The 27,924-nt window shown below is 45.0% G+C and overlaps 1 protein-coding gene across 2 annotated transcripts in view; it reads left to right on the top strand.

Moving 5' to 3' along the window:
• LOC118774780 (protein phosphatase 1B-like) overlaps positions 1–5,545 on the top strand; it is an 18,882-nt gene extending 13,337 nt beyond the window's left edge. The window contains exons 4-6 of one of the 2 annotated variants that reach the window (XM_036524281.1): positions 845–956; positions 1,294–1,351; positions 5,263–5,545. In XM_036524281.1, the coding sequence (XP_036380174.1) occupies positions 845–956; positions 1,294–1,351; positions 5,263–5,292 (200 nt within the window). In that variant the 3' untranslated portion in view covers positions 5,293–5,545. Of the gene's footprint in view, positions 1–844; positions 957–1,293; positions 1,352–2,318; positions 2,537–5,262 lie in introns of those variants that run through there. The other variant, XM_036524273.1, reaches the window with a different exon arrangement.
• Positions 5,546–27,924: the final 22,379 nt, after the last annotated feature.

Below are 27,924 nucleotides of genomic sequence, written 5' to 3'. Positions count from 1 at the left end.
TCCAGCTCTGCAGTGTTAAAGAGGTGGAAGCCTGTGTGAGTTTTCATGGTGAGAAGGTGACCGGTGCTAATCTCTTGGCTCACACTGTTCTCACAAATATAGTTCCTTTCTCACTACAGCAATGCCCTGCTGGGGAATCAATCCTGCAACCTTTTGGTTTCAAGTCCAGTTCCCTCTTGTCTGTGGAGGTGTGGAGTTCCAGGCAGGGTTCTGTGATGTCATCCTTTGTGATATAATTGACCGGGTCCATGCGCTCTTCTGTGCTAGTGGAATAGAGACAAGGGCGGCGTGCTGTTGTTCATCCAGGCCCACAGCTGTTCTATGCACACTGCAGATCCGGCAGAGTCTCCCTCTCATACACACCCAGAGCCAGCCTTCCAGTGTGTGATGTAACGCTGATGTCACAGTCTGTTCCTAGACGGGGTGGAGCATGCGCTGGTTTCAAGTCTAGCCAATTCTGCAGACCTAATCACTTAATTATCCATATGCATTCATGCTAGTGCGTTTTCCCATGAAGCACTGCGTCAAGAGTACAGGGCATTGGAGTATTTCTCTCTCAGATGAAGGGAATGCATAGTGTCTGTGTGACAGACATGGGGCTGTTTTGTGTTTTGCATGAGAAACAGGAGGGTGTGTTGTTGTTTTTCTCTAACAGAAGAGTGTGTTAGGGTGACCGGAGAGTGCAGGATAGTGTTTCTGTGACACACACCTACCCCACCTACACACACACACGCGCGCACACAGATGCATGCCAAACCCAGCTAAGCACACACAATAACAATTAAAGGGCGTGCAGAGTCATTTGACGATGTGTATCCGTCTGTCTGTCGACGCTGTCTTGCAGAAATGATGGAGACGTCTGGCGAGGAAAGCCCTCCTGACCTGGCCCACGTCATGCGGAATCTCTCCACAGAAAACATCCCCGACCTGCCACCAGGGGGCGGACTCGCCAGCAAGTAGGGAATGCCCACAAACACACAAACAGACCGCGTGTGTTGGCATCTGTTATCTTGGCGCTCCTGTGTGTTCCCTCTTGAGTGTGTTGGAACTCGTGTGTGTGTTGGGTCCCCTGTGTGCTTGACGGTAGTGTCCGGTACTGTCCACCACTGAGGGACAGACAGGGATCTGCAGCTTTTACCTCCACACTAGGCATGAGACTAAACGTCATAATTTCAAATTTTGTGGAATCAGTAAATGACCAGATGTTTCGTGGTCTTCTGTGAACGATGGGAGTCAGGACAAAGCACATGTCGGAGGGTGACAGGTCTTTGTTCTTGTGTGGTGTCTCCGCAGGCGCAGTGTGATCGAAGCAGCTTACCGCAGACTGAACCCTCAGAGGGAAGAGGACGGGGTGAGTGTCTTCTCCTTTTCTCTTGCTTTTCCGAATAACCATTCCTCCGTGCACGCCATGGGACACGCCCTCTGAGCCCACAAACTGTGAGCTGTCCTGGTTGTCTCACTCACACACACACACACACACACACACACACACACACACACACACACACACACACACACACTCACGCTCACAGATATATGGTCATAGAGGCAGCACCCCTGGGTGCACACCATAGACCTACGTTCTTGATTTTCTAAGTTCCTGCAGTTCGATATCCGATCATATCATACCCTCTGTTACATCACAGCTGTTTCAGGCGGAGCGCCACTGGGCAACCAATCAAATCGAACTAAACCCACTGATCTTGATGATGTCACAGTTAGGCAGCACCAGGGTCTGATAATGCCACTTTCTCTCATGCATTTGGTGGGGGTCGGGGGGCATTGAAACACCTGCCTGGTTCTACAGTGGAGACGGGTATGGGAATGTTATAGAATTGGAGTAATATAATCAGTATAGAAGCAACATTAAACGGCTCTCCCATAAGTAGGCCAGCACCTGTAACACAAGAAAGCTCAGCTGGCAAGGGTCAGTTCCACAAAAAAGAAGACCATGGTAAAGACCCTGAACTGAGCCTACCAGCCTGGTTCCAGCCCTGTAATGACAAAGGTATATTATGAACCAGCCTGGTTCCAGCTCTACAGTGGAAAAGAAGTTTACCGAGCTGGCTTGTTTCCAACTCTGCAGTGGCAGAGGGGTATAATGTACCAGTCTGGTTCCTGCTCTATGGTGGGAGAGGAATGTAATGAGCTGGCCTAGTTCCCGCTATGGAATGGAAAAGGGGTATAATGAGGCAGGCTGTTTCCAGCTCTACAGTGGAAAGGTGTATAATGAGCCGGCCTGGTTCCAGCTCTAAATTAGGGAAGGGGGTATAACTGTGTTGGCTGCTCTCTCCACTGACGCTGGGGTCTTGCACCAGGAGTCGGAGGAATCAGCGGAGGGCAGTACCACCACCCACCTGCTGGAGGCGCTGCGGCAGTTCCGCATAAATCACAGGGGCCAGTACCGGCAAGTCCTGGAAGAGACGCTGTCCAGCATCCAGCCGCCGTGCGAAACAGAGTCAGAAAGCCCCTCCTCCCACGACGACGCGGCTGGCCCCCCAACCTCCGACCCCCCGCAGCCGCCACGTTAGGTTTTTTTTTTTTTTTTTTTTTTTAACGTCGGGCCTCCTCTGCACAGCCCCCGCCCGTCCTAGTGCAGGTTTTTTGGTTCCGGTCCCGCGGAGAGGAGCCGGAGGTTGAAGGGGGAGGAGGCGGAGCCAAGGCTAGGGTGACCGAAAAACAGCCAGGCTGTCTTAAGAGACAATACCCTGCATTCCCATAACCCCGAGCATTTTTGGAACATAAAAAACTGCACTGAGGTCATTCCTGACCCTCCGTCTAGGCCAGCTCCCCCCCCAACAAACTCACCACTTGCAGTTTGCTCCTGTAGACGCCTGAAATGCCCTAAGCCACTCTGTGCTGTGACGGTTATGAGGAACTCCCAAAGTCGGCCGGCGTGTCTCACAGTTTGTGGTACGCGCGCTTTGGATGGAGGCCATGGCTCTCTCTCCAGAGGCATGAGAGCTCACCTTCTGTTCCTAATCTACAGATGAGACACGCGTGACTTGCGTTGCCTGTGTGGCCGAGAGGCCTGTGACCGCACTGTGTGTTCAGGCACATGATTCCCACAATGCATTGCGCGTGCACTGTGCATTCTGGCCGCTGTAGTTTTGCAGCTTTCAGTACTTGTATAACTGTGTGTGTTATGTACTGTCTGAATTTCTGCACTTTATGTTCTGCTGTTGTGTTCAAGCACTGCATGTGTGTGTCTGTGTGTTTGTGTGTGTATTTGTGTGTGTGAGAGAGAGAGAGAGAGAGTGTGTGTGTGCTCAAGTATGTGTGTGTGCGAGCGTGTGTGTGTGTGTGTGTGTGTGTGTGTGTGTGTGTGTGTGTGTGTGTGTGTGTGAGAGAGAGAGAGACAGCACTTGTAGGAGTGTCCAAGTTAGTAGTGTTGTCTGTCTCTAACTTTTTTCTGTGTGATTTTTTTTTTTTTTTTACCTGGCTAATCTACTAAGCTATCACCACCATTCCAGCTTTTGGCAAAAATGCAAAGCTGTGCACTGCATGTGTACTATGGTATTTCAGTAAGCTTGCAAACAAAAAACAAGAAAATCTCTTTAAAAAGATGTTTGGTTTGCTGCAGTATTACATTACTCTGTTGCACTGTTATGACACTGAGAACTCGTTTTGTTCTCCACACTTATTTATCCCGACACCATCTCTCTGGACTGAACTAACCCTATAAATGCATAGATTTCATTATGACATCACAGTGGTGACATCATAATGTAAAATAATGACATCACCAATCCAAGGCAGCAATTTTAAATTTTTTGTGATGGCAGTATGGCTGCTTGCTGTAGTGGTACTGTTATTCATTGCCATAATTCAGCTGGAAGCCACTGTCTGATCTGCTATTGGCTGAAAGAATGTCACAGTCCACTGGTCTTTCACTGTAGCATGCCTGGCTACTTGTCTGGCATTGTGACTAGTGGAATGGATGCAAGTGTGTATAAAGATGCAGGTTTAATACATTTTCAATGTTAATCTCATCTAACTTTGACTTATTTGTTTAAACAGCATGCTTTTCACTTGCACAGTGAATATGCTCATATATATTTCTGCAGAAGACCATTATACAACCGAATGGCAAAAAAAAAGTTTTTAGAAACGAAACTGTATTAGACAAAATCTCACTGTATTTCATTAAGTTCTGTATATTGATGATTTCAGGTCTGCAGTTCAGTTTCCTTGAAAGCAGTTATGTTTTTGAGTGGAAGTTGAGTTTTTTTGAATGTTTTATGCTTCTGATTTCAAGCCTGATTTCTTGAACAAATAAAATCCTTCAAACAGCACCCTTTTTGTCACTCACTGTGTGCAGTTTCCACAATCAGTGCTCTGTGACGGACGTAGGTGGAGAGAACCTTAAAGCCTGCGGTAAAAAAACGAAACCAAACCAAAACCCTGGATCAACACCCTTTATAGGACATACTCCCCCCCCCCCCGGGTTTGCTCCTGGTACCATCAGCTGTCATTTTGCCAGCTCTGTATTGATCCTCTGGTTATGGCTCCAATTATACCGCTGACAGATTACTGCTGATTAAAGTGATGATTGATGGGGGAAAAAACTGACTTTGAGGTAGATTGACAAGACAAGGAAGTCCCATTTTGGATTTGGGATGGTTGCAAGGCCATGGTTTTTGCATGGCAGTGGGGTAGGGTAATACTGGGGTATTTCATGATTTCAGTGATGATGAGAGAGACAAAGCACATCTTGTAGCAGGGAACTGGGGAAAGTGAATAATAAGTGGGTCATACAGTTTGCCTGTAATGCAGGGTTATTCGTTTGAACATGACCATGCTCTTATACTCTGTGTATCTTCGTTGTGTGGGTGAGAATGCTGGTAACTGTCGTGCTGTTGTGTCACAGTAAATGCCTGTTTGGAGCGTGTGAAGCGTGTCAGCTGTTCAGTGACCTTCTCGTAGTTCCTTTGCTCCTTTTAACTGCAGGACCCAAATGACTCAACCTTCTCAAATGCTCTTCCCTAATCAGTTGTTGGGTGAAGACTTTTTTCTGTTATGGTCCTTAGGCTGTTAAAATCACTCATACACTTAACTGTAAGACGTACATATGGTTAAATATCTTTATGCTCTCGGTGCCAGTGAAGACCATGTTGATATAATATTCTCTCAGCTTTCCCTGAACATTTCCCCTAGTTCACTGCCTTCAGTGGCCTGAGTGACATCAGTCTCGTTTTTCCAGTTTCATGCAGTTTCTTCCTCTCTCTCTGTCTCTCTCTCTGTATCTCTGCCTTCTCTCAGAACGGTGGAGACCTAGACGACACCTGGTAGCCTGGCGACCGGGCTGCCATCCCAGCACAAGAATGCGCTCAGTTTACACGGAAGAAACAGTCATTCGTCTCTTTGTTTGTTTTGTAATTTTTTTCAATATCAAGAGCTTGTTTTGGAATCTAAAGGTTTTTGCCCCCCAGAGAAAAGAAACAAGAAACAAGAAACAAACACAACCCAAAAGGATTGCGGAGATTTTTTTTTAAATCGGAGGACCCTACATTTTTTTTTTTTTTGTAGGATGTTTGAAACAGAGGGACTAATGGAGAAACCATTAGTTTTTCATTTAGTTTTTAATGAGACTCGTCTTGTCCTTCCCTAACTGAAAATAATAAATTATGACTGTGTGGACGTGTGGCTCAGAGCTGGCCCATTTCTACTATGCTGCAAGTTTAATGGCGGTATGGTCCGGACTCAGCCGATTGGCTGTTTTGCTCTATACCACGATGCGGGTAGCATTTGGCGCTCCTCGCCAGAGGTTTATCCCCCTTTTTGGGAATAGCCGGCAGGACGGACCGGTGCACTGGGGTCCCAGGGAAATGGACCGCGTTCGGCATCGCCCTCGACCCGGTCGGGAAGCTCGACCACTGCGGTCGGAACACCTGCATTGGCACACAGGCTCTTCCACTTCCGCCGTGACCATTGTACCCTGCAGCAACAGAGAGACATTTTCCGTGTTTTTTTACTGTCCTGTCTGTGTCGGATGCAGTCCATGGTACTTGTGTAAAAAAAAAAAAAAAAAAAAGAAAAAGAGAATGAAATCATGCACTCCCCTGAAAAAAATGGGGAGGGGTGCTACGAGGGAGAGCAGGGTTTCATACCTTTCATACCGGGACCCGGAAAGCCGGGTTTGATTCCTGGCCCAGGAAAGCCGGGTTTGATTTCTGGCCCAGGAGAGCCAGGTTTGATTCCTGGCCCAGGAGAGCTGGGTTTGATACCTGGCTCAGGAGAGCAGCGTTTTATACCTGGCTCAGGAGAGCGGCATTTGATACCTGCAGTGGGACAGCACTGATACCTGAAATATATGAGATGCATGCAAACATGCACACAGGAAGATCACCTCAATTTCACATCTCCGTGTTGTACCTCATGCCCTCCCTCTCTCCTCGATCCTCCTCCCTCTTCCTCTCCTTTCTTTTCCTGTTGTTTTTCACCTTGTTCTCCAGTTGGATCTTCTTGCCTTTTCTTTTTCCTCATGCAACATTGTAAAGTGGTGATTTTGTTCAGCATATTGATTATTTTTCTATATAAAAATGACTTGATTTTTTTCTTCTTTCATTTTGAGGCGGAGTGTTGTGTAAAGTGCATATCATTTGATGGCATTTACAAATTTCAACTGCATAAAACAAAATACGGTTTTAAACTCAGATGTTTTGAAATGCTAAAATGATTAGCATTCTAACCTAAAAGTGTTTTTTTGTGTTTGTCTTTTTTTCCCTTTTCATCTAGTTTCATTGAATTAGGGGGTGGGCAGTGATCTGTAGCTCAGCATCTGATTAGTCACCCATGACAATATGGTACAAGATGATTGGTCTCTGTGTGATCACCAAGTATGTGAAGATTCTGTGCGTGTGATTATCTCTGTTTCGTCTTGCTCAGCTTGGACTTGCAGGAGCTGGGTCTTGGGTAGGTGACATTCTGGGCAGAGTGAGAGGGAAAGCTCCTGTACTCTGCGGAGCGTTGGCCCTTTTGGGGGGGAGCACTGAATGTATATGACTCATGCAACTACAGAAATACTTTTTACGGAGGCCTTCTTAAAACTGCAGTTTCTTCTTCGTCTTCTTCTTCTTCAGCTATTTGAGGATGTTTGCTGCCCCTTGTATATAGTTTCAGAATGAATGTTGACATTTTTTAAATTTCTTTTTCCTTTTTTTCTTTTTTTCATGCAGCTCTTTTCCCTCGTAGTTCAGTTGAACTGTAGCTGTGAAAAGGCTTCATGTTACAACAAATAAAACCCTTACTAGTGGAAATTAAATGAATGATAAAGTGGAAATTTTATTCTTTTGATAGTCAAGGTCACCTGCCCTATTTTTTTTGGGGGGGGGTGTCTGCAATTAAGGAAATATAGATAATTGTTGCAATGATATCTTTTATTTATTCCTTTTAGTCTTGTAAATGAGAACAGGTTGTGGTGACTTTTTAGGGTGTGTTTAGAGGAAATGTCCTGGCCCCTGGCCCTTGTCTGCCATGACACTTCTTTGTACTGATAGGTCTTGGGATGTTGTTGTAACCCTTCTTAACACTCAGTCATCATGCCCACCTGCTGTCTTCAATAAAGGACTGCTGAACATGTCTGCTGCTGTTAGTGTTGTTTTGATCTGGGAGATCCTGCATGGAGGGACTGGGGACTCAGGTTTTTGGCATTAAGGATATGGAGGTTGGAGTTGAGGGGTTTGGTTTTGAGGGTGTCGGGGTTGGGGTAGAGGGGGTGAATATTGATGTTGAGGGGTTTGGGGTTGAGGGTGTAGAGGTTGATGTAGAAGAAGTGGAGATTGGGCTTGAGGGTGTCAGGGTTCTGGCTGAGGGTGTGGAAATTGAGGTTGAGGGGTTTGGGGTTGATGGTGTGGAAGATGGTGTGTAAGGGTGTGTACATTGGGGCTTTTCAGGTTTGCCTACAAGAGTTCATAGAGAGTTCAAGAGCTTCATAGTAGTCATGATATTTCACTTGTGTGTCCCCAGAACAACCCTGAGCTGAAGCAAATTTGCAGCAGGTTTGAGGGGTCTGGTCCAGGAGCTTCTCCTTGAGTGTTAAATAAATGTGTTCCCTAGTTAGGTTAAAAACTGCCCACCAGCAGGTCAGATGTCCACCTAAGATGGACGAAAGTGAAAAGTCATGTGACTATCTCAGGGTAACAGCAGGAGAGATGTCATGGGCTGTTAAAAAATCTGACTTTATTCTGCAACATTCTCTCCTTGGTGTGGATAGAAAGCTGGAGTGTGGTGTGTGAATACTGGAGGCTGTAAGCCCAGGGAGGGGGGTATTTTTGGCTGCTATTGTGCGTGCTGATGCATTGGGGGCAGTCAGTGGAGTGACAGACTTTAGGGGGGGGGGGGGCGTCTGAGTAGGCGGCGACAGGTGGGTGATGAGTTGTTGCTGTAGACACTTGCAGTGACGGAGTTCTCCCACCAGAGAGAGCGCTAGGCAGCTCAAGGAGGGTTTCCTTGTTCTAAAAGCTGCTGAGAAAAAGGGGCCAAGAAACATGAGCTGTTCTTACTGAATGCATGAATTTCAGAAGAACTGCAAACTTGATGATGTAACCACACACCACAATGGAGGTGTAATGCACTTAGAGAGTGTGGTGTTGTTCTGGAATCCCAGCAATACTTTTCAAAGCTCTAAAATTCCACTCTAATGGGAAACTCTCTGATTGGGTGGGTTCTTGCCCATTGTAGCACAAGAGCGCAGGCAAACCTTTGTCACTGTTCAATTTACTTTGAGTGGGATGCAAAATATTGACTTTTTTACTCCTATAGAATGTTTTGTTAATTTAAGTGACTGATGAACTCAATGTATGAATGGAAAAGAAACAGCAAAATGCTTAAGTATGTAGTTGTAGTTGCTTAGCAGAGATACTTATCCACAGCAAATTACAGTTTTTATGTGTTATCTATCAACACAGCTGGATATTTAGTCTCATGACTAAAACTATCTCCTACTAAACTATAAAATAAAATATAAAAAATCTAATGGTTTAACACACTTATTAGCTTTACCTGCTAGTTTGTACCTTGTCTGGCCAACCTTTGGAACTTTGTCATGCAGTGCTTCTAATATTTTTGACTCTGTATGGCTTTTTGCTTATGTTGTATTGTACCTCACTCGTAAGTCGCTTTGGATAAAAGCATCTGCCAAATGAATAAATGTAAATTTACTGAGGCAACTCTAGGTTAAGTACTTTGCCTAAGCATACAACAGCAGTGTCTCAGCAGGGACTGGACCCGGCAAACTTTAGGTTATGAGCCTTAGTCTTTACCACCACGCCACACTGCTGCCTACCTGACGGTTAATCTGCCTTTGGAGTTAGATGCCACCCTTTTTCTCAGTGATCCAGCAATCCAGTGATTCTGAAGTTTTGGAACACATTTCCGTTTCTCTCTGTCTGACACCCACAGGCCTCTTTAGAGAGTAGATCCTGCTTCAGGTAAACACTTGTGCCTTGCGGATGGGTTAGGACAGCTAACCGTGTCCAGCTGCCTCTGGAAAATCTCTTGTAGTTTCTTGTTAAGCTAATTAGTTGACTGACTCGGTGACACCCCTCAAGGGTGTTGGTGTGGGGTGCTGCTCTATACTGGGTATGCTGGTTTATTTAACAGAGGTAATTGTGTGTACATACTGTGTGTGTGTGTGATTGTGGGTGTGTGGGTGTGTGTTTGATTGTGTGTGTGTGTGTGTGTGATTGTGTGTGTGTGTGTGTGTGATTGTGGGTGTGTGTGTGTGTGTGTGTGTGTCCGTGTGCATGCATGTGTGTGTGATTGTGTATGATTGTGTGTGTGCGTCCGTGCGTGGTGTGTGTGTGTGTGTGTGTGTGTGTGTGTGTGTGTGTGTGTGTGTGTGTGTGTGTGTGTGTGTGTGTGTGTGTGTGTGTGTGTGTGTGTGTGTGTGTGTGCGCATTTTCTGCCCTTTATTCCCTAGTTTCTGGCTCCCTGCCGGTACAGGTCAGATTTCCCAGGTCCAGCCCCTCCTCTGTTGAGGAGCAAGACTGGAGCTGCTTCTGTAGGATTTCCAAGAACACTTTATTCCCCCCTGCTCTCACGCAGCAGAGACAGACTGCCTCTGCAAGGCTGATCACCTGAGACTGGCTGTGAGTCAGAGGGCTGGGCTCCATCATGGATCACAGGGCACAGCTTCAAAACCCATTATTCAATGTTTTTTTTTCTGTTGGCCTGTCCTCTGTTAATCTGTCTCTCCATCTGACTGCTCACACAGTACTGCATGGCAGTGCTGGGCTGTGCAGAGTTGAAAGCATTGATCTGGCATTGTACTACAGCTCTAACCTGCACCTTCCCTGGAATGGTCATCTAAATGACCCCACCTGGCGCACACGCACACACACACACACACACACACACACACACACACAAAAGTGACGTCACTCACTGAAACATCCAAAGGCAGACTGCACTGACACTTTTGTACACAATGGTAGGAGTATTCCATTTTTTAAGCACTCAGAATGATCCACATTAACTTTGCGTTTCTGCAGGTTGAGTTATAATGTGTACTGTTACCTTGTTGTAATATCAATATAAATCTGTATTTGCTTGACAGGGATGTATAACCCGATAGCGCCACCTTTCTGCAGGCTGAAAAGGAAAGAAACAGGTGGGAGGAAAGAGGAGAGATGGAAAGAGGAATCAATAGGAAAGGAAGGAGAAAGAGAGGGGGACGTCAAAGTGAGAGATAGGGGTGAGAGAGCCTAAAAGAGAAGATGCACTGCTTTAGCATCAATTTCGCAACAAATAAAAACGTGCTGTCATGATGTGCCTGGTCGAAATATTACTCGATATTGTAAAAAAAAAAAAAAAAAAAACGAGCGGCACTCATGATGGATGAAAAGAAATGAAGATGGGATGTTAAGTTTTGTGGACGGGCGGTGCGTTCTGCAGGTAACACGACGTTAGCAGAACTGTAGCGGGGACCCTTTCTGCGGTTAATAACCACAGCAGAAGAGGGAGTATTTCCACGCTGCGCTTCCATGTCTGTCCTGTAGGTGGAAGCAGTCCAGTGGTTTCGCTAAATGGGTTACTGCTTCTGCTTAAGTACCTAAAACGTCGATCAGTTTGCTGTGAGTGCGTTTGTGTCAGTGCGCATTTAATGAGCTTGTATAACTACTTAGAAGCTGAATTTGAGAAATATCAACTGAAGGATAACGCCAAAGACCGCTGATTAAGAATAGTAGCGCTGCACTACATTATTGTAGTAACAGTAATTATGGCTTGTAAATACAACAACCCCAATGCTGTAGCTTTCGCAATAGCGCACAAACTACAGACAATCTGCGCTGTTTCGCGAGCAAAATCATTTACTCCATTTACGCGATAGGTGTCAAATATTTTGTGAATTATTTGTTTTATTGTTAATCAAGGAAGATAAAGGGGAACAGGTTGAAAGTAATGATAGATGTAAAGGTAATCTTTCAGCCTCCCCTGTTTCCAGCTCACCAGCCACTGGTGTATTTCCTTCTATATTGTTACCAATGTAGGCTACATTCTGGTTTCTTATTAAAGTTAGAGGCTATTATTTCCAAATATATTAATGAACATAATGGCCATCCAGGAATTTCTATAGCTAAGGCTGTCAATTATTTTTTGGTTGTATTATACTTTGTATATTTGGTATATTATATGTTTGGTTTTATTTGGTTTGACTTGGTTATATTATCAATGGTTCTGTATTGCACAAGAAGGGTAAACATTCAGACCGGATGGACTATCTACGGACTATTTACGAATTTCCGTATTTTCAGTTTAACAGCTGACATACCCTGACACAAGTTGACATTCTGACACATCCGGTGGAGCTTCGCCTCCTCAGAGTGTCTACCTGACACCAACGTTCGATGAAGTCCTTGTGCTTTGTGCTGCGAATTGCCGCAACATCCATTTGCAGGCTTGGGAGCTATTACAAAAATTAGAGGAGAATAGGGCCTTAACAAAACGCTGGGAGGCACTGCCATTAGAACCAGCCGTAACAGCAGGCACCTATTGAAAACAACACAATGAGATTCTCCAGTCCTGTGTGCATGGCTTTGCTTTCTGCCACTTTCATTTCACTGTCTCGGGGTGAAAGGTAAATCCTGCGGGAATTAGAATTAAAAGGCAGAAGGCATGAGAGTTACAACCATAATGGAAAGTGCGAGGCATCTTCCTTTTCCTCTGTAATTTTTTCAAGAAAGAGTGGGAGGATGGCCACTGATGGGAAGAAGGTTTTTAACACATGTACATGTACACACACACACACACACACCCTCAGCAGCAGTAAGCAGAAGACTACTCACTATGTTAGCTGCCCACTATGTTAGTTGCAGGAATCTAGGATTGTATTCATCAAATATCAGAGGAAGGATTTCAGAAGGAGAGATGGAGGCAGAAACAGCAGTAGAGAGGAAGCACAGGTTAGGGTTAGGGTTAGGGCTAGGCCAGTGCATTTCAGTTATTACACTGCGCAGGGGCCTCTCCTTCACCTTGGGGGACTTTTCCTTCACCGTCTCTGACAGGTGAAGCAACGAGGAATTAAGACAAATTGAATGTTAATTTGTTATTGTTTTTACTAAGACTAATTCAAGAGGATGTAAGAGATATTGTTGCCATTGGGTGTTGAAAGTTCTTAATCTTCTCTAATCAGCATTTCCCTCCTTCTCTCTGGCTCTCTTCCTTCCTCTCTTGTTTTTTCTTCCTCCCTGTTTCTCTCCTTCCTTCTCACCTTCCATTCTCCTCCCTCACTCCCTCCTTTCTTCTCAATCTCTCTTACTCCCTTCAACCTCTCCCTTCTCCTCCTTCTATCTCCTCTTCTCTCTTCCTCTTACACTCTCTTTCCCTCTCCCATCCATTCCTCCCTCCATTGTCTCTGGGAAACTCACACATTGCATGAATATCGTCTGCGATGTTCAGATGTGGTTGGACATCTGACGTCAGGAATGGCAGCCTTTTGTGATCCACACTGTTTGGTTTCACCTCTCCATCCGCTGAATCTCTCCTCTCTGCACATATCCCACAGGAGCCTGTTGTGGCGGGTATCCTTGATCTTTTGTTTTTGCATTTGAGATGTTCCCCAGCAGAAAACCGTTCTTTGCTGGATAATAAAAATAGTAAAGACGTCTGCGTGTTTTCTCCTCCAGTGGTGCTTACCAGGTTATTTTAGTGGGAGCCCAAAGGGGGAACTTCTTGTTTTCCTCCTGGGTGACGGGTCAAGGTCTGCCGTTTTTTTTTTTTTTGTTCATTCAGAATCGTGTGGATGGTCATGTGATCAGCTCCTAGCCATGTTGTGCGCGGCAGTGGTATCTTGCACCAGGCAGTGAGGAGTGTCTGAGTGCTTGACCCAGCGGTGGGACTCAGTCTGAAAAGGAGACTCGGTCACTGCTGTGTTTGGTCACCGCATTAAATTGAGCACAGCAGTTGTGGGTGAGGTAGAAGGGGACCTGGTACACTCAGCATAAAAGGAGTTCCTGATCTGCTGTTTAAAACTCTAAGGCTGTAAAAAAAAAAAAACTACAAGCATGCAGCGAGGGAAAAGGGATGCATGCATGAAGGGGAAAGGGAGAGGGTGAGAGAGACAGAGTTAGAGGAGGAGAAAGAGAGGGTACGCGGCAGATAACCCTAAATTGCCCTCTCACCCCAGGGGCATCAAATTGCATAGAGTGCAGGTCTCTCTCTCTGAGGGGAATTTAACACACTTTGTGGCTGAGCTGTTGGGGTCACAGCAGTTTCAACTCAATGCCTCTGAAATCTGGCTCTGTGCATGGTAAAGGTGTCCTAAAGTGTGGGAACCTGCACACGCCCCGGGACAACACCCCCAAAGCTGCTAAATCACTACACCAGCCCATGTAAGAGGAGCCACGGAGCCATGGAGCCATGTCAGGAGGGCAGCTCCTGTCCCAAATTTACTGCACTGCTGGCAGGTGTCCACTCACCATCTGTCTCGAAGTCACTGCTTTGCAGATGTGTGTCCACGTACTGTCTGCGCTAGACTCATTACATCGCAGGCGCACGTCCACACACCGTTTCCGCTGATGTCCCTTTCATTTGCTCTGATTACTCTCATTATTTTCGTACATAAATTGGCCTTTTTTTTCCTGCGACCCACAGAGCAGTGAAGTGAAGCCTTGAACAAGGGGAGCAGCACCACAGTGCCTAACGGCAGAGTCCTGTATGTATTCAGCCATTTGTTTGTTTGTTTTTAATGGTCTGCTCACAGCCTAATGTGTCTTTATCAAACTGTAATCACAGCCGCGGAGTGCTAACCCATGCTGCTCCCACAAAGGCAGGGAAATTGGATCACCACGCTTAACAAAGACGCCAAATTGCTGTGCAGGGCATTGTGGGAGGAAAATCTGCCCCCTTTGGAATCAGAGCAGATGGAATAATGGCATCTCCACAGCTCTGGCTGAAACTCACACAGCTCCACAGTACGAGAGGGAGAGAGAGAGAGAAAGGAGAGGGCAAGGGCTGCTTTGTGGGTGAGTTTTATGCAAAGGAAAAAGTTCATTGCTTGCCTGCTTGACATTTCATTCAGTGCACACAGAGTCAGTGAGGGACGGTTAGGCATCTAAATGATTTTTTTGAGGGGGGGCCGGGGGGTGTACACTTGATGAGGGGGAAGGAAAGTTGGCTGCAGATATGCATTTAACAATGTCAACATGTGGAGTAATATTACTCAAGGGTATCTTTCGCCTGAATGCCAAATACACTCAATGATGATGATGATGATGATGATGGTGATGGTCATAATACTGTGGGGTATAGTGGTAAGGAGCAGGCCTCATAACCCAGTGTTTGTTTGTCTGATTCCCTGGCGGGCCGTAAGGTACTAAACCCAACTTTCCTCAGAAACTAACCAGCTGTATAAATGGATGACATGCAAAAATGGTGAGCTTATGTGAATCTCTGAGAATGTCTGTTCAGCAAAAATCTATGATGATTTTCAGAAATGGTGATTGACTGCCCTTTTTCAAGTAACCTGGAGTTCTGCCTCATCCTTAAGTAAATTAACATTAAGCTATTAACCCATGAGTCACTCTGATGTTAATCCATCAGGATCAATGCTCCCACCCCTCCCTCCCCTTCCTGCATGTTTTGGCCGTGGTGGTCAACTGCAAACGCAAACACACGACTATGCTCGTTTGGCATTGTTAGCAGGTCCAGCCTGCTGTCGGGCCATTTCAAACTGGGTTTGAGCGGGCCAGGATGCCAGGCCATTTCCCAACTCGGTGCTTTAATAGATTCAGACCCCCTGCCGCGTGAGCAGATTGAGCTTTCACTGGGAATTGTGTTTGTTTACTGGGTGTTAAGAATTACCGATAAATAGGGGCGTACAGGGAGTGTGTGTGTGTGTGTGTGTGTGTGTGTGTGTGTGTGTGTGTGTGTGTGTGTGTGTGGGGGGGGGGGGGTTGTCAAGTATTGCACAGAAATTGTCCCAATGATTTCATTGTGTGTCACAAATACTATACACACCCCAGACCCTCCAGCAAGGTGCTGCTATGATGCTGATAGTTGCACCTCTCCATAATTCCCAATAATCCCCTGTGTAAAATGACCTTCTCTGCACTGTGATACACACACCTTCTGTGGGTAGAAGGGGATTCAGAGACGGACGTCCATGCCTTTAGGAGGGACATTTTGTCGCAGTGACTCCCCAAAGTGCTGAGTCCAGCGGTTGTACACGAACCAAATAGAGTCTGGCCACAGGGCAGTGCTGATCAAAGCCACCTGTACCCACGCTTCCTGATGCCACAGTGTGCCACAGCCACCCTGCCGGCTCCATCAAGCACTAACCAGCGTGGCGTTGTTTTCCCCTGCTGGCGTCTTAGAGGTGTTTCCAGCTTTCACAAATTGCCTTTTTTCATGCTTCACAGACCAGTAAATCGGCAGCTTAGGCAAATAGCAAATAATTCTGGCTCAGTGAAGACAGGGAGACTGGTTTACTTTCAAAAGCCCCTAAACTGCATGTAACAAGCATTTTCTTTAGGAATATGCGAAGTGCAAGAAAATTGACTGCAAGAACGGCAACAGGACATGAAAAAACATTAAGGGTCAAAAGCATTTGAAAGAAAGAAAGATGGGGTAACTCCTGACGAGCCACCTGATTGGCTTGCTGGACACCCTGGTGTCTGGTTAAAGAAGCCAATCACACTCTTGTCCTGACACAAAGTATTATGTCACCATCTGCAGCAGAATCCATGAAGATTTTACCCCTGACGCAACTCCTGAAGTACAAGGTACAGATTGTTTTGAGGTCCCTTTTTCTGCATGGGTAGAAATTTTGATGGAAACAAATTAATGATGATTAACACAGAGCCAGTGTTACCAAAAAGTTGCAAGTTCAATTCCCTGCTGGGGCACTGCTGCTGTACCCTTAGGGGAGATACTTAACCCAGAATTGCCTCCATAAATATTCAGCCGTACAATAATACAAATATAAATAATAATTGTATAAAAGCATCTTCATAAGCGTGTCTGCTAAATGGCAATAATGTCAGTGGGAAGGGCAGCAGTGGAGGCAGAGGAGAGTCACTGCTTTGGGAGGGGGGTGGGAGGGTCACAATATTTGGTTTCAGAAGAGATGAAGACTGTAGATCTTTACAGTATGTGGGCCTGCTGACGCAGTAGTCTCAGTGATTAAGATGAGGCACCTGGGTGATATGAATATAGCACATTCATGGCATGTAAGCAAATAGCACGCATAGCATCCCTATGAAAGAGCACAGCTGGTGTCCTCCAGCTGAAGAAAAGAGGGGACAGTGTGGTCTGGGGGTTTCGTCTCTAAGCTCCATGGACAGAGGGAACACAATGATGGGTCAATACAGGTGCAGGTCAGGGTTTAAGCTGTTTAGCGACACTTGGACGGCAAGTGCCACTCAGAGGGCAGTAATGGCCTGGATTAACCAGACAGATAGAGTTTCTACCTCTGGGGTCCCAGGTGTACATCTGGGGGTCAGGCCTTGGTTGACCTGTGGTACTCCATACCCACATTCTACTCTCTGTGGGCTCCACAATTAAACGAATGTTTACCATCTGGTCAGGTCATAGGTTAGGGCAGAAGCACGGATCTATAAATTATATAGAGGTGAATAAGTGAAAAATCTTTTAATGTCCAGTATTTTTGCAATACTTTTTAAAATGTCCAAAGCAAAAGATCGTTATATGCACTTAAACAAGCTTGCTATGTTTTATGTTTTCATTTAGTGTTCTAATTTGCTACAATTTGGGTCCTGCACCTGCACACAGCACATTGATTTGAGTCACAGATAATGGGGGGCAGGGGTGGAATTTACTGATTTGTTCATGATTATGACATTATTTAATTAGTAATGTCTCATAATGCTTCTGAGATGGTTTTTGATGGTGTTATGAAGTTTGAAGGTGAATGAGTGTGGGAATTCTACTGCGGATGGACTTAAATAGGTGGGTGTGCATAAGACAGGCTGATCCCTCTATGGGGATGAAGTTTGCAAGAATTGCATGCTGACAGAGACCACTGTTCAGCAATGTCACCTGTTCAGGCATGATGATGATGTAATGTATGTATGTTATATCATTGACTGGCTGTAATTGGTGTCATGTCCCTGACACACTAATTCATTAATATACTCAGTCATGTATTCATTCACACGTTCAGTCATTCAGTCATTCACTCATCCACTCTAATTTCACTCACTAGTTCACCAACTCTCACTTGATGCCTTATTCATTCTGTTTTTCTCACACTCTCACTCACTCACTGTCAGAACAGCTCCCTCCTCACTAAACAGCAGTAAGGATGTTTAACCTCTAGGGGGCAGAAAAGGTCGTTAGAGAAGCAGAGGCACCCACTGAACAGTGCCATGTTTGAATGTGCTCTGGTAATGGATGTTCTCAGTTTTTATCGATTTCTGAAAATGACGCAGAAATCCGCTCAGAGAGACAGAGAGAGGGTCTCGGAAGCATTTGCCACATTATAGCATGTTAGAGTAACTCACACCTGACATTGGTGTGAATGAGAATACATTAGTGTCTTTGTGTTTCTTCAAAAGCAGCCCAGCCAGGCTCTTCCCTGAGGTAATCCTGTAATCACCCAAATGAATTAATGGAAAGGGAAATAGCAGTGGATGAAATTTCCTTTGTGTTTCCAGAAGACATTACTCCAAACACTCGGTGTGGGTGAGTAGTTTCATGTTATTACAGCGGCCATCTGAAGCCCAATTCTGGGCGTCCCTTCTCTACTCTCCTCACTTCCTGAAGGGTTGCCATGGGTATCCAATGACTGACAGCGAGTAGGAGCATCACCATGGTAACACATGAGTGAAGGGTGTATTTATCAGTCTCTCTTTCTTACCAACAGAGGGCGCTTTTCAGAGGGCGGTTGGGGGGGATCTCTTATGTTGACAGAGGAGTGACTGGTGAGTGTTTTTTTTGAAATATGAAAGAAAAAATGGGTGAATTAAGATGTAAGATTTAACATCTCACCTGACAAAGGTCACTCGTTCCTCTCTCAGGGAGGGTGGGTCACTGTGGGTCACTGCATTCTCAGCATAAGATGTCTAAAGGAAAGTGAAATGTAACCTATGTCATCCACCTGCAAGAGTGCAAGTGTCATCAGCCTGGCAAAGGCATCCCTTAAACATCTAGTATCAGCCTGTGAGTTAGTTGCCTTTTTTTGTACCCTGGAGAATCCATCAGTGCCTGACGAGGGGCAGATTTAGACCTTGGAGAGAGGCTAATGGGTCAGAATCGCACCAACTGGGCTGGAGCACAACAAGCTAATTAATAACCCCGCCCCTGCCCCCATCCCCACTTCCCCTTCTTCACAATAGCACCCAGCCAGGCCCTTCAGAAGAGGGTGGTGTGCACAAAAGCACAGAGGACACGGTGACGGGCGGTGGTTTTTCGGGAGTGGGCGGTGTGGGGTAACATGAGGCTTTGGCCCTGAATTGAGCACAAGTCCAGGAGAGTGAATCAGAAGTCAGTTCCTGTGATGGAGGCGGGAGGGGAGAGGGGAATGGGGGGGCATGGTTATGCCCTCTTGTTTACCTCAATACCTTCATTGTAACTTTGGGTTAATCACTGAGACTCAGACCCCACAGAGAGACTTAGAGGGAGGGAACGGCACTCTCCTGGAGTCTGACAGCTTACATTGCATACGCACACACTCACACACATGCACACACACATACACATACACACTCATACACACGCACACAGACACAGCTGTACACATGCACACACATGCAAACAGAAAAAACACATGCACGTGCGTATAATACATAGATAAACACACACATACTCATACAAATGCATGCACACATATACATACACAAACAAAAAGCAGAAAACATGCATCCATAGACCTCTTGCCTGTAAACACTGAATGGAGAAGCTGCTAGTCTCCACAGTGAGCAAGATCAGCACCCTCAGGGAAAGAGGCCCAGAGCACATAGGCGCCTGCTCTGCCCTGCTGGAGAATAACCTGAAGAATGTGTTTAAAGAGGGCCTTTGTTCTGGCTCTTAGTCCAAGGCCGCTGAATTATGCCTGCTTTTCTTTCTTTTCTTTTTTACTCTTTTCTCAGAAAAGCAGCGAGTGAAGAGGTTCATTAGGGCGTCCCCACACTCAGGGGTCTGGCTCCAGACGCCCCCAGCACTCAAACTCCCCCTCCTCCAAGGGGAAAAAAAATGAAAACACAGAATACAAAGGCCTTGTTAGCACTTCCTGTGCAAAATTAGCAGCTTTCTTTAAAATGGTGCCTCTTGAGTTGGTTCATATTGTGTGTGAGAGGGGAAACACACAAAAACAAAAAAAACACAACAGCGCCCCTCGTCTCCTCCAGCTTAGGAGCAAAGACACTCTTCCTGATTCCTGGGGCCTTCATTTACCCTGTTGGTTTATTTGGATTCCTCTCTCCCTTTGTGAGCATATTACCTGGGAGGAGAGGAGGGAACTGGACTTCATTTTCTTCTTTAAACTGCCTCATCTGTGTTGGCTTTTAGTGGTAGTCTAGTGGAACACCTCAAAAGTAGGGAAATTACTTCTTTTTCTGTTTTTCTTCATCAAACATGCAAATAAGCTTGTGTCGGCAAGTGGCTTATTTTGCATTAATATATACCCCCACAGTCTTAGCATCTTTCACATAATCTACACACAAATACATACTCATACACACACGTATACACAAGGGTGGGGTTGGGTTGGAGAATGTGGTCTCTGATTGGCCAAGCAGCTGCTGGAACCATTTCAGACTCTTTAGCACTACTGACAACTGGGAAACAACATGTTATATAGATTTACTCATACACAATTGTGCAGGGCATGGTTTGCCAACTGCAGTGACTCATTCGCATATGTGCCCTCTGTGGGCATCAGAACTGTTAATAAAGGGAGTGTTTTTGCATGTCCATTGTAGTGCCAGGTGGGTAGCCCTGGGACATGATGGGAAAGCATCTGGAAAATTCCATGGTTCTGCCTTGGAATTTTTTTTTTTTTAAGAAGAGTGCACACAAAGAGTGCTAAAATAACTCCACAGTCCTAATTCCCGTAGATCCGATGAGGCAAGCGTCCAGCCCACCCCCCTTTGCTGCCCCCAACCACCCACACACACACACACACACACACACACACACACACAGCTGCCCACCTGCAGGAATGAGCCACTTCACAGTAATGTCCATAGAAACACAGTCCAGTCAATTACTGAGTCAGACCATCTGCTGCTTCAGGTTGAAAGCACCCCCCTCCACATCCTGCAGCTTCATTAAAACTGAAGAGGATGATGCAGCAATGTGGGGTGAGGGGGGGGGGGGGTAATCAGAGTGGAGATTTGTGGAAAGCCATGCTTCAGAGGGTATAAACCTGTCGGTATACATCCACAGCAAGAGATGGAGGGATTGGAGGGAGACCATTCCCCACCTGATTATACTCCATTGCTCACTCCATTGCCCTTTCTAGGACAGCCCAATGCTAACTGCCCCCATCCTACCACAACCCCCCAAACCTGACCTCTCTACCCCAGACCTGAAGACCTCTCCAGGCCAGCAGGAAAGGGGTTTAAGCATTGCAGATAACAGAGAGGTCAGCCAGACCACCACTCGCATGACCAAAGGGACCTAATTAACAACTGATTGACTGAGGAGCTTACAGGCCCTGTCTGTACTTGCTTCAGATTAGAGCTCAGCCAATCAGAGAGGACCTGCGCTGTGTGTGTCTGGATCGAACAATCTCCAATTCAGAAGCATCCATTCCCTCTCCTTCCAATGTGCCGCATGCATTGACTTCATCTGAAAGACTCAGAGCAGAACTTTTAGTCTTAGCGCTGGGACACTTTGGTTGTTTCATATATAAATGTGCAGCCAGTCTTCTTTATTTTCTTAATCTCAAGTCATGTCACTAACTGGCCCAGCAGCAGGAGGAGAAAAGCAGGGCATCGTGTCTGCACAGCTCCCAGCGAGCGATCTGTGATCGGCTCTGCATCCTGAGGCCGGACGTGCCAGGCAGGATGTGTCGATCTGCTGAAGGAGGAGGGGCTTTCCATCCTTCCGCTCTGTCAGTCAAATTCACACTCAGACAAAGGGAAGCCCCGTCAGCGGGATGACCTTTTGATCTTGAACACATTGTCGTCACCCATGGGTGAAACTGCGCCAGCCGTTTGGAATCCTCTCCCGGAAAACAACAAAAACTGAATGTGTGGTTAAGCATTGACCCTGGATGAGTCATCCGGGCTGAGGGAGATGCACAGTGAGCACCCGAGGAGGGCGGAGTGGGAGGCCTTTTCTGGGCCTGGGCACACTCATCACTAGAGGCTTCTGAGGATGACCAATCAACAGCAAGAACAGAGGGACACAACCACTCATTCATCTCTTCGGTGCAACAAAATGGGAAAGTAATGATGCAAAGTCCCTGGTGCATAGGGAGGGTGTTGTTTTCCCAGAATCCTCTGGGCTTACAAACACAAAGACACACACACCCACACATACACATACATGCACATACACAGAAACACACTCCACTGAGGCCTTCAATACATTCACCCCTAGTCCTAACATGACTTCACAAATGAACAGGATGTTGTGTGATTCATACGCAGCTCATAAATTAGCCAACAGGGCCGTTTTGTCTGGGTGAAACGGACATTGATGGTAGGAGGGAGGGAGGTAGGGCGGAAGGGGTGGGGGGGATTGTAGCCGGCGCTTCTGAAATCCTAAAGGTCTCCATAAATTGATGCAGTAATGAATTTCAGATTAGCCGCTCAGGGGGTAAATGGCTGTCCCACAGCCGCCCTGGCTGTTTGTGTTGAAATGATACATTTTTGACAGGTCTGCAGGTGTAGGCGGTGCTGCCAGCAGGGTTCAACACTATCCAGACAACAGGGCCTATTTAACTACTCTTGGCCTAGCCCCCAGCTCTCTCTCATTTCCATGCAAATGAAAATGTCCAGATAACAGTCTGATTGCTAAAAGTTATTTTCTAAATTTTTTGTACCCCCCTCCTTGCCCCTATGCAGGGGATGGTCCTCATTCAGGGCAGTAGGTGCAGGAAGCAGACTCCTGTGACGAAAAGATGTCAATCAACCGATCCACAAATGTGACATCTTTCTAGCCACTTCCTACTCTGGCATTTGGTAAAGTGTCAATGAGTGGTACAGTTAATTAGATGCAGTTCACAGCAGTCGTGATTCATTAAACCACACATGTGAGACATATCTTAAGCAACATGAATTAAACACTGCATGCTACAGACTGTGTGATGGTTAACCCCAGTATCCCAGGTCAATGACTGCTCAAGTTTTACTAAATGAATAGGAGCCCTTGCAGACTAAGGTCAGCATAGGACACTGTGATGACTTGTCCAAGATCAGGACAGAGCTGTTCAGCTTCATTATACTTTCCTCATTGGAGTTTGGTGTAAAGCCTTTCTCATACACGAAGTTAATACTAGCTCCTAATTATTCGCTGGTTAGGGTGAGGATTTGGGTTGGGGTTAGGGTTTGTGTTGCGGTCAACTGCTTATCACAGTGTAAATTTTAGCATCAATCACATTGATCCAAAAGGAAGTGTGTCCCAGGCTTCATAGTTCAATGATTACCTCAATGAATTCTCCCCCCCCTTTTCTCATTCTTGAAGAGGAATCTTTTTTTCTTCCAACAAACTCGGCACGTGTTCTGGGAGGATGGACTTTGACAGCCCCCAAAGCCCACCCCAGGGCCATGCAATCAAAGACCCTGGTTTGTCAGTGATTTAAAGTGACGGCCCCAGTTTGACTATTGTTGGGTTAATTGCACATTGTAAAGTAGGTGGAACCGCGTGTGTAATCTGCTCTCACACCTCGCGTTCCATTTGAGATTAGGGATGGCTCCTTGGAGGATTCGCCAGGATGACAACACTTCTTGTCAAGTTAAAAAAAAAAAGAAATTCTACAGAATGTATTTTTTAGCTTGAATAAAAATAGTAAATGTAAATCATTGCTGTTTTGTTACATTGCAATATATTTCCACAATATATTTCCACCATAAACACAAATTTTGTTGCCTATTAATTGTCTCAAAATATATGACATCATGCATTACAATAATGTAATGTAATATATATGCCATCCTTTGTTAATAAGTAGTTAGCTGTTTATTACATGTGTATAAACAGAGCGTTTAAGGGTGTTGGTGGAGAGGATAACATGACAACAAAATTAGCACAACACTGGAAAACATTAGGAGAACATTTTGAGGATATTGCAACAACATCAGAAAGATGCTGGATTAACATTATGAGGATATTTGGACAATTAAACATTAGGACAACATTAAGAGGAATGACTGAAAGGGCATTGGGCCTTAGGGCAACATCAGGAGAACATTGAAACAACGTTAGGAGGATATATGTTTTGTGGCTGTGGATGCCATCACAAAGTACGTGGGGACCTGCTGTCACTGGGATTGCACATTTGTCCGGAGATATAGGAATACAAACACAAATATCTAAGAGATTGTTATGAAACTCCACACCAAATGCAGAGTTTTCAGTGTCATTCAGGAATTTCTGAATAATGTTTTATACATCAGCAGTGTGGTGTAGTGGTAAGGAACAGGGCTACTAGCTGAAAGGTTGCTGGTTCAATTACCCACTGGGGGACTGCTGCTGTACCCTCTATACCCATTTATACAGCTGCATATATACTGAGGCAAGGTACTTAACCAAGAATTGCCTCCGTATATATATGGAGCTGTATAAATGGATAAAATTGTAACCTGTTGTATGTAAGTTGCTTTGGATGTGAACGTCTTCTAAATGACAATGATGTGATGTATTAACATGTAAAATAAGACCCGCTAAATAAAAACAGAAGCCTATGTAGGTCCTTGGGGTTGCTGAACTGAACAGCAGCCTACCTGCCTCATAATGCAAGTGTAGACTGGTGCTGCGAATGGCACACAGGATAGTCAGGCAGGTTTCCCTTCTGCTGACGTGTTGAAAAAGCTGCTCTCTGCCCTTTAAAGACTTCCCTTCAGGGGTGATTTGGAGTGGCTTTGAGGCACCAGCCTCACCCTGCCTGTTGGTATTGGTAGTCTGGGTATGAGGGAGGCCCCTGGCCATACGCTGGCATATGTGCTAGCTAACAATACACATTGGCACAAGGTAAAGTAAGTAAATAAGTATAGTCAGTTGTCTGGGTGGTGTTTTTAACTCTGATAATTGTTTGTAGATGTGGAGGAGCCTATCTCTGCACTGTTGTAGCAGGCTTGCGCTCGCATTCCACCCCCCCCCCCCCCCCCCCCCCCCCCCCGCCCCCAGCTTTATTTATAAGATTTGTTCACACTAAAAGGTCTTATACCTTATACAGACTGATAATATATCATAACATTAAAAAAGGATGGACAAAATCACTATTCCCTGACCTAATAACCTAATAATAATATGGGCCAGATAGTAATAACACCTGATGCTAGCTAATTTGCCAGCATTCTGAAGCAGCTGTGAGCTGGGTAAGATCCGCAGCAAGCAGGGAGTTCCAGGAGTCCAGTCTGGAGAGCAGGTGGGCCTAGACCAGGAGCTGGGGGCAGGGGGTGGTGAGGAAGGGGTGTATTCTCCAGACACTGCAGAGGCAGAACTTCCCTTCTCGACAGAAGACAGCTTGTTTTCCTGTATCACAGATCTTCAGCAGTGCTCAAAATTCAAAAATGAATGCATAAATTGGCATGCATCTAATTAAGTTCATTTAATTAAGGTCATTTAAAAGAAAAAAATTACTTAAAAAGCGAGAGATGAGAAACCCGTTAATGTAAGGAATACTGACTACATCGAATGAAACTGGATTACTGGTATAAATATGCCAGTTACAATAATCAGTTTCTGTTTCATTGAGCTAGAAACCTTAAGACCACCTCTATGATTAATTAATCATTAAACTTCAATGTATTAAAGTCCTTAAGAAAGGGGAAATACGTTTCGTTATTATCGACTGCTCGTACGTAGTCTATATCTTTTAATGCACGAATATCTGGTTTGTGCGTATGCTGTACATGCTGCTTTCAATAAGTAAAGTCATTTACTTTTGTATCAGCTCGAACTACATGTCTGAATGAATAAACACAATGATATATGAAAATGAAATTTTTGGGGACAAACACTCGTCAGAAAATATAAACTAATTGTGTTAATAAAGTGTTCTCATTCAACAACTGGTCCCCGTGGGGTTTTACACGATGCTTTCTTTTGCCTTTTTTTTCTATTGAGCCGGTAGGCTGTTCTTTGGTTTCGATTGAAAGAGGCAAAGGAGGAGAGAGCGGCACTCAGGGCATGAAGTCCCTCCATGAGGCCTGTGCATTGACATTATCTGTACGAGCATACAGTATATAGTGTATCTCACAAACAAAACGTTCGTTGCCATAACCACTAGATATTAGTCTTTGTCAACCAGTTATTGTTAGGGTCGCTATCTAGAAATGCAAACTTTCAAAACCACCCCAGGCAAAAAACAAAAAAAAAAACAAAAAGAAAAACACGGCAATATAAGCATCAGTATTGTTTCAAAATTGTAGCCGATTGAAACCAAACGCATATTCGGTGGTGATATCTCTTTTTTTAGCAATGTAGGACGTATTTAGGACAACCTTGATTTAAGTGAAGTCAGCTCAGGCCTTGAAGAGAGAGTGGTCGTCATGGTGAAAGAATGACGACAACTAACGCATCAGTAAAACGCGTCGGGGTCATCATCATAACAGTTTACCAATAGTCCGAAAGATTTTCCATTCACTTCTCAGTGTTAATCCGGAGGGTTGAAATATTCCCGGTAATATGACAGGTAATTTCATTCCCTTGCTCGCTTGAAATACCCCGAGAGGCCACACAAGGGAGTGCGTAGTATGTCTCATTGGGAAAAGAAGAAAACAAATCGGAAGGAATAATATGCATAGGTATTCTCGTTGGGTTTGCCTTTGGGGAGATTGCGCTGTGTGTTTTAATAGTTTGTGAACTGAAGAGATAAATTGGTTTTTATATAGGGTGACCATACGTCCTCTTTTTCCCGGACATGTCCTCTTTTTGGGACTTAAAAATTCGCCTCAAAAAGAGGACATGTCCGGGAAAACGAGGACGTATGGTCTCCCTATTTTTAAGAGCTCGCTGGAAGCAGCAGGAAGGGAATATAGGAGCTTCACAGACACAACTTTCTCCGTCTGGGTTCGGTCCGCTGCCAGAAATCAGAAATCTGCCCAATTTGGTTTCATTTCGCGGCATGTAAAGCCAGTTGTCATGTTAGCCTACTGTACGTTGGAGATCAAAAGATTTTGATAAATGTACGACACACCAGAATGGAATCCGCACTGTTATTGAAAATGAAGTATTGCAGATGTTGAATTTATCAACTTACTTTTTCCTTCGGTGAAGCCATTCTCTCTCGCTCTCTCACATGCCAACATGCATCAGTGATGGGGTTGTACATACAAGCATACTAACAATATTAGTAGCAGTGGTACTACCGTAAAACATCGAAACAGCACTGTTCATTTAACTAATGATATGAGTACTGATAGAGTAGCCTACGTGCAGAAGAAGATGAACAAACATATTCAGAAGTATGATAACGGTTCAAATTGAATAAAATAAATGTAAATAAAAATACATTTAAAATACAAAAATACACATTCCAGAGTTTCTATTGGTCGTTTTTACTTCTCCATGTGCGTCAGGGTTTGCTCTGAAGTAGGCGTCTTACTATTGAATGTTGCTAATTGCTTCATTAGGGAACCTATTACTCACTTGTTTCCGTTAATTCAGTTGCTTGAGGCGTTGTGAGTGGCGCAAAATAAGCGCTTGTTTTGAAAATAAAGATGAATAGTCTGGAAGCAAAAGAACACGCGGTCAAAATGCAGTGTGACGGTTATAATTTAATCTTTTCTAAAGCAAGCAGTTTGTGCATTGACATTGTTAAGATCGTAGCACTTGAAAAACGCTGTATTACAAAAGATGGAAACAATAATGACCATGGGCTTGGTTAATTTATTATACTCATTGAAAAGCCAGCGCGTGCTGTGAAGGCAGTACATAAGACTAGCCTCGTAATCGTTCTGCTTTAGGAAGCAGATGGTAATTGAGAAGTGAACAAACATTGTAAGCTTGGGCACAAACAATTAGACTGAGCAAACAAACATGTCTCTGAGGTGTTAATTACGCGACTAACGCAGACAAGGGTTCTGTCAAGATTTGTTCATTACAAGCTTTGTACACCAATGCGTCTTATACCTTACAATTTATGCGTCCAATTAAACGCAACGAGATTGAATTGTTTGCATAAAGGGCGTTCAACACCGTAAATACTTTTCCATGTGCGTTCCGTCAGAACAGCGTGCAAACCTTTGAAAAAACTATAAATTATATTGTCATATCTACTGAGCCACTGTCTATGTTATAGCAATTTCCTTGTGTTGTACTCTGCCTCACTTGTAAGTCGCTTTGGACAAA

The sequence above is a fragment of the Megalops cyprinoides genome, chromosome 1, assembly GCF_013368585.1.
Source record: "Megalops cyprinoides isolate fMegCyp1 chromosome 1, fMegCyp1.pri, whole genome shotgun sequence".
In the NCBI taxonomy this organism is placed as follows: Eukaryota; Metazoa; Chordata; class Actinopteri; order Elopiformes; family Megalopidae; genus Megalops; species Megalops cyprinoides.
The sequence above is the reverse complement of the archived record's forward strand: the minus strand, read 5'-3'. Positions and strand labels throughout refer to the sequence as shown.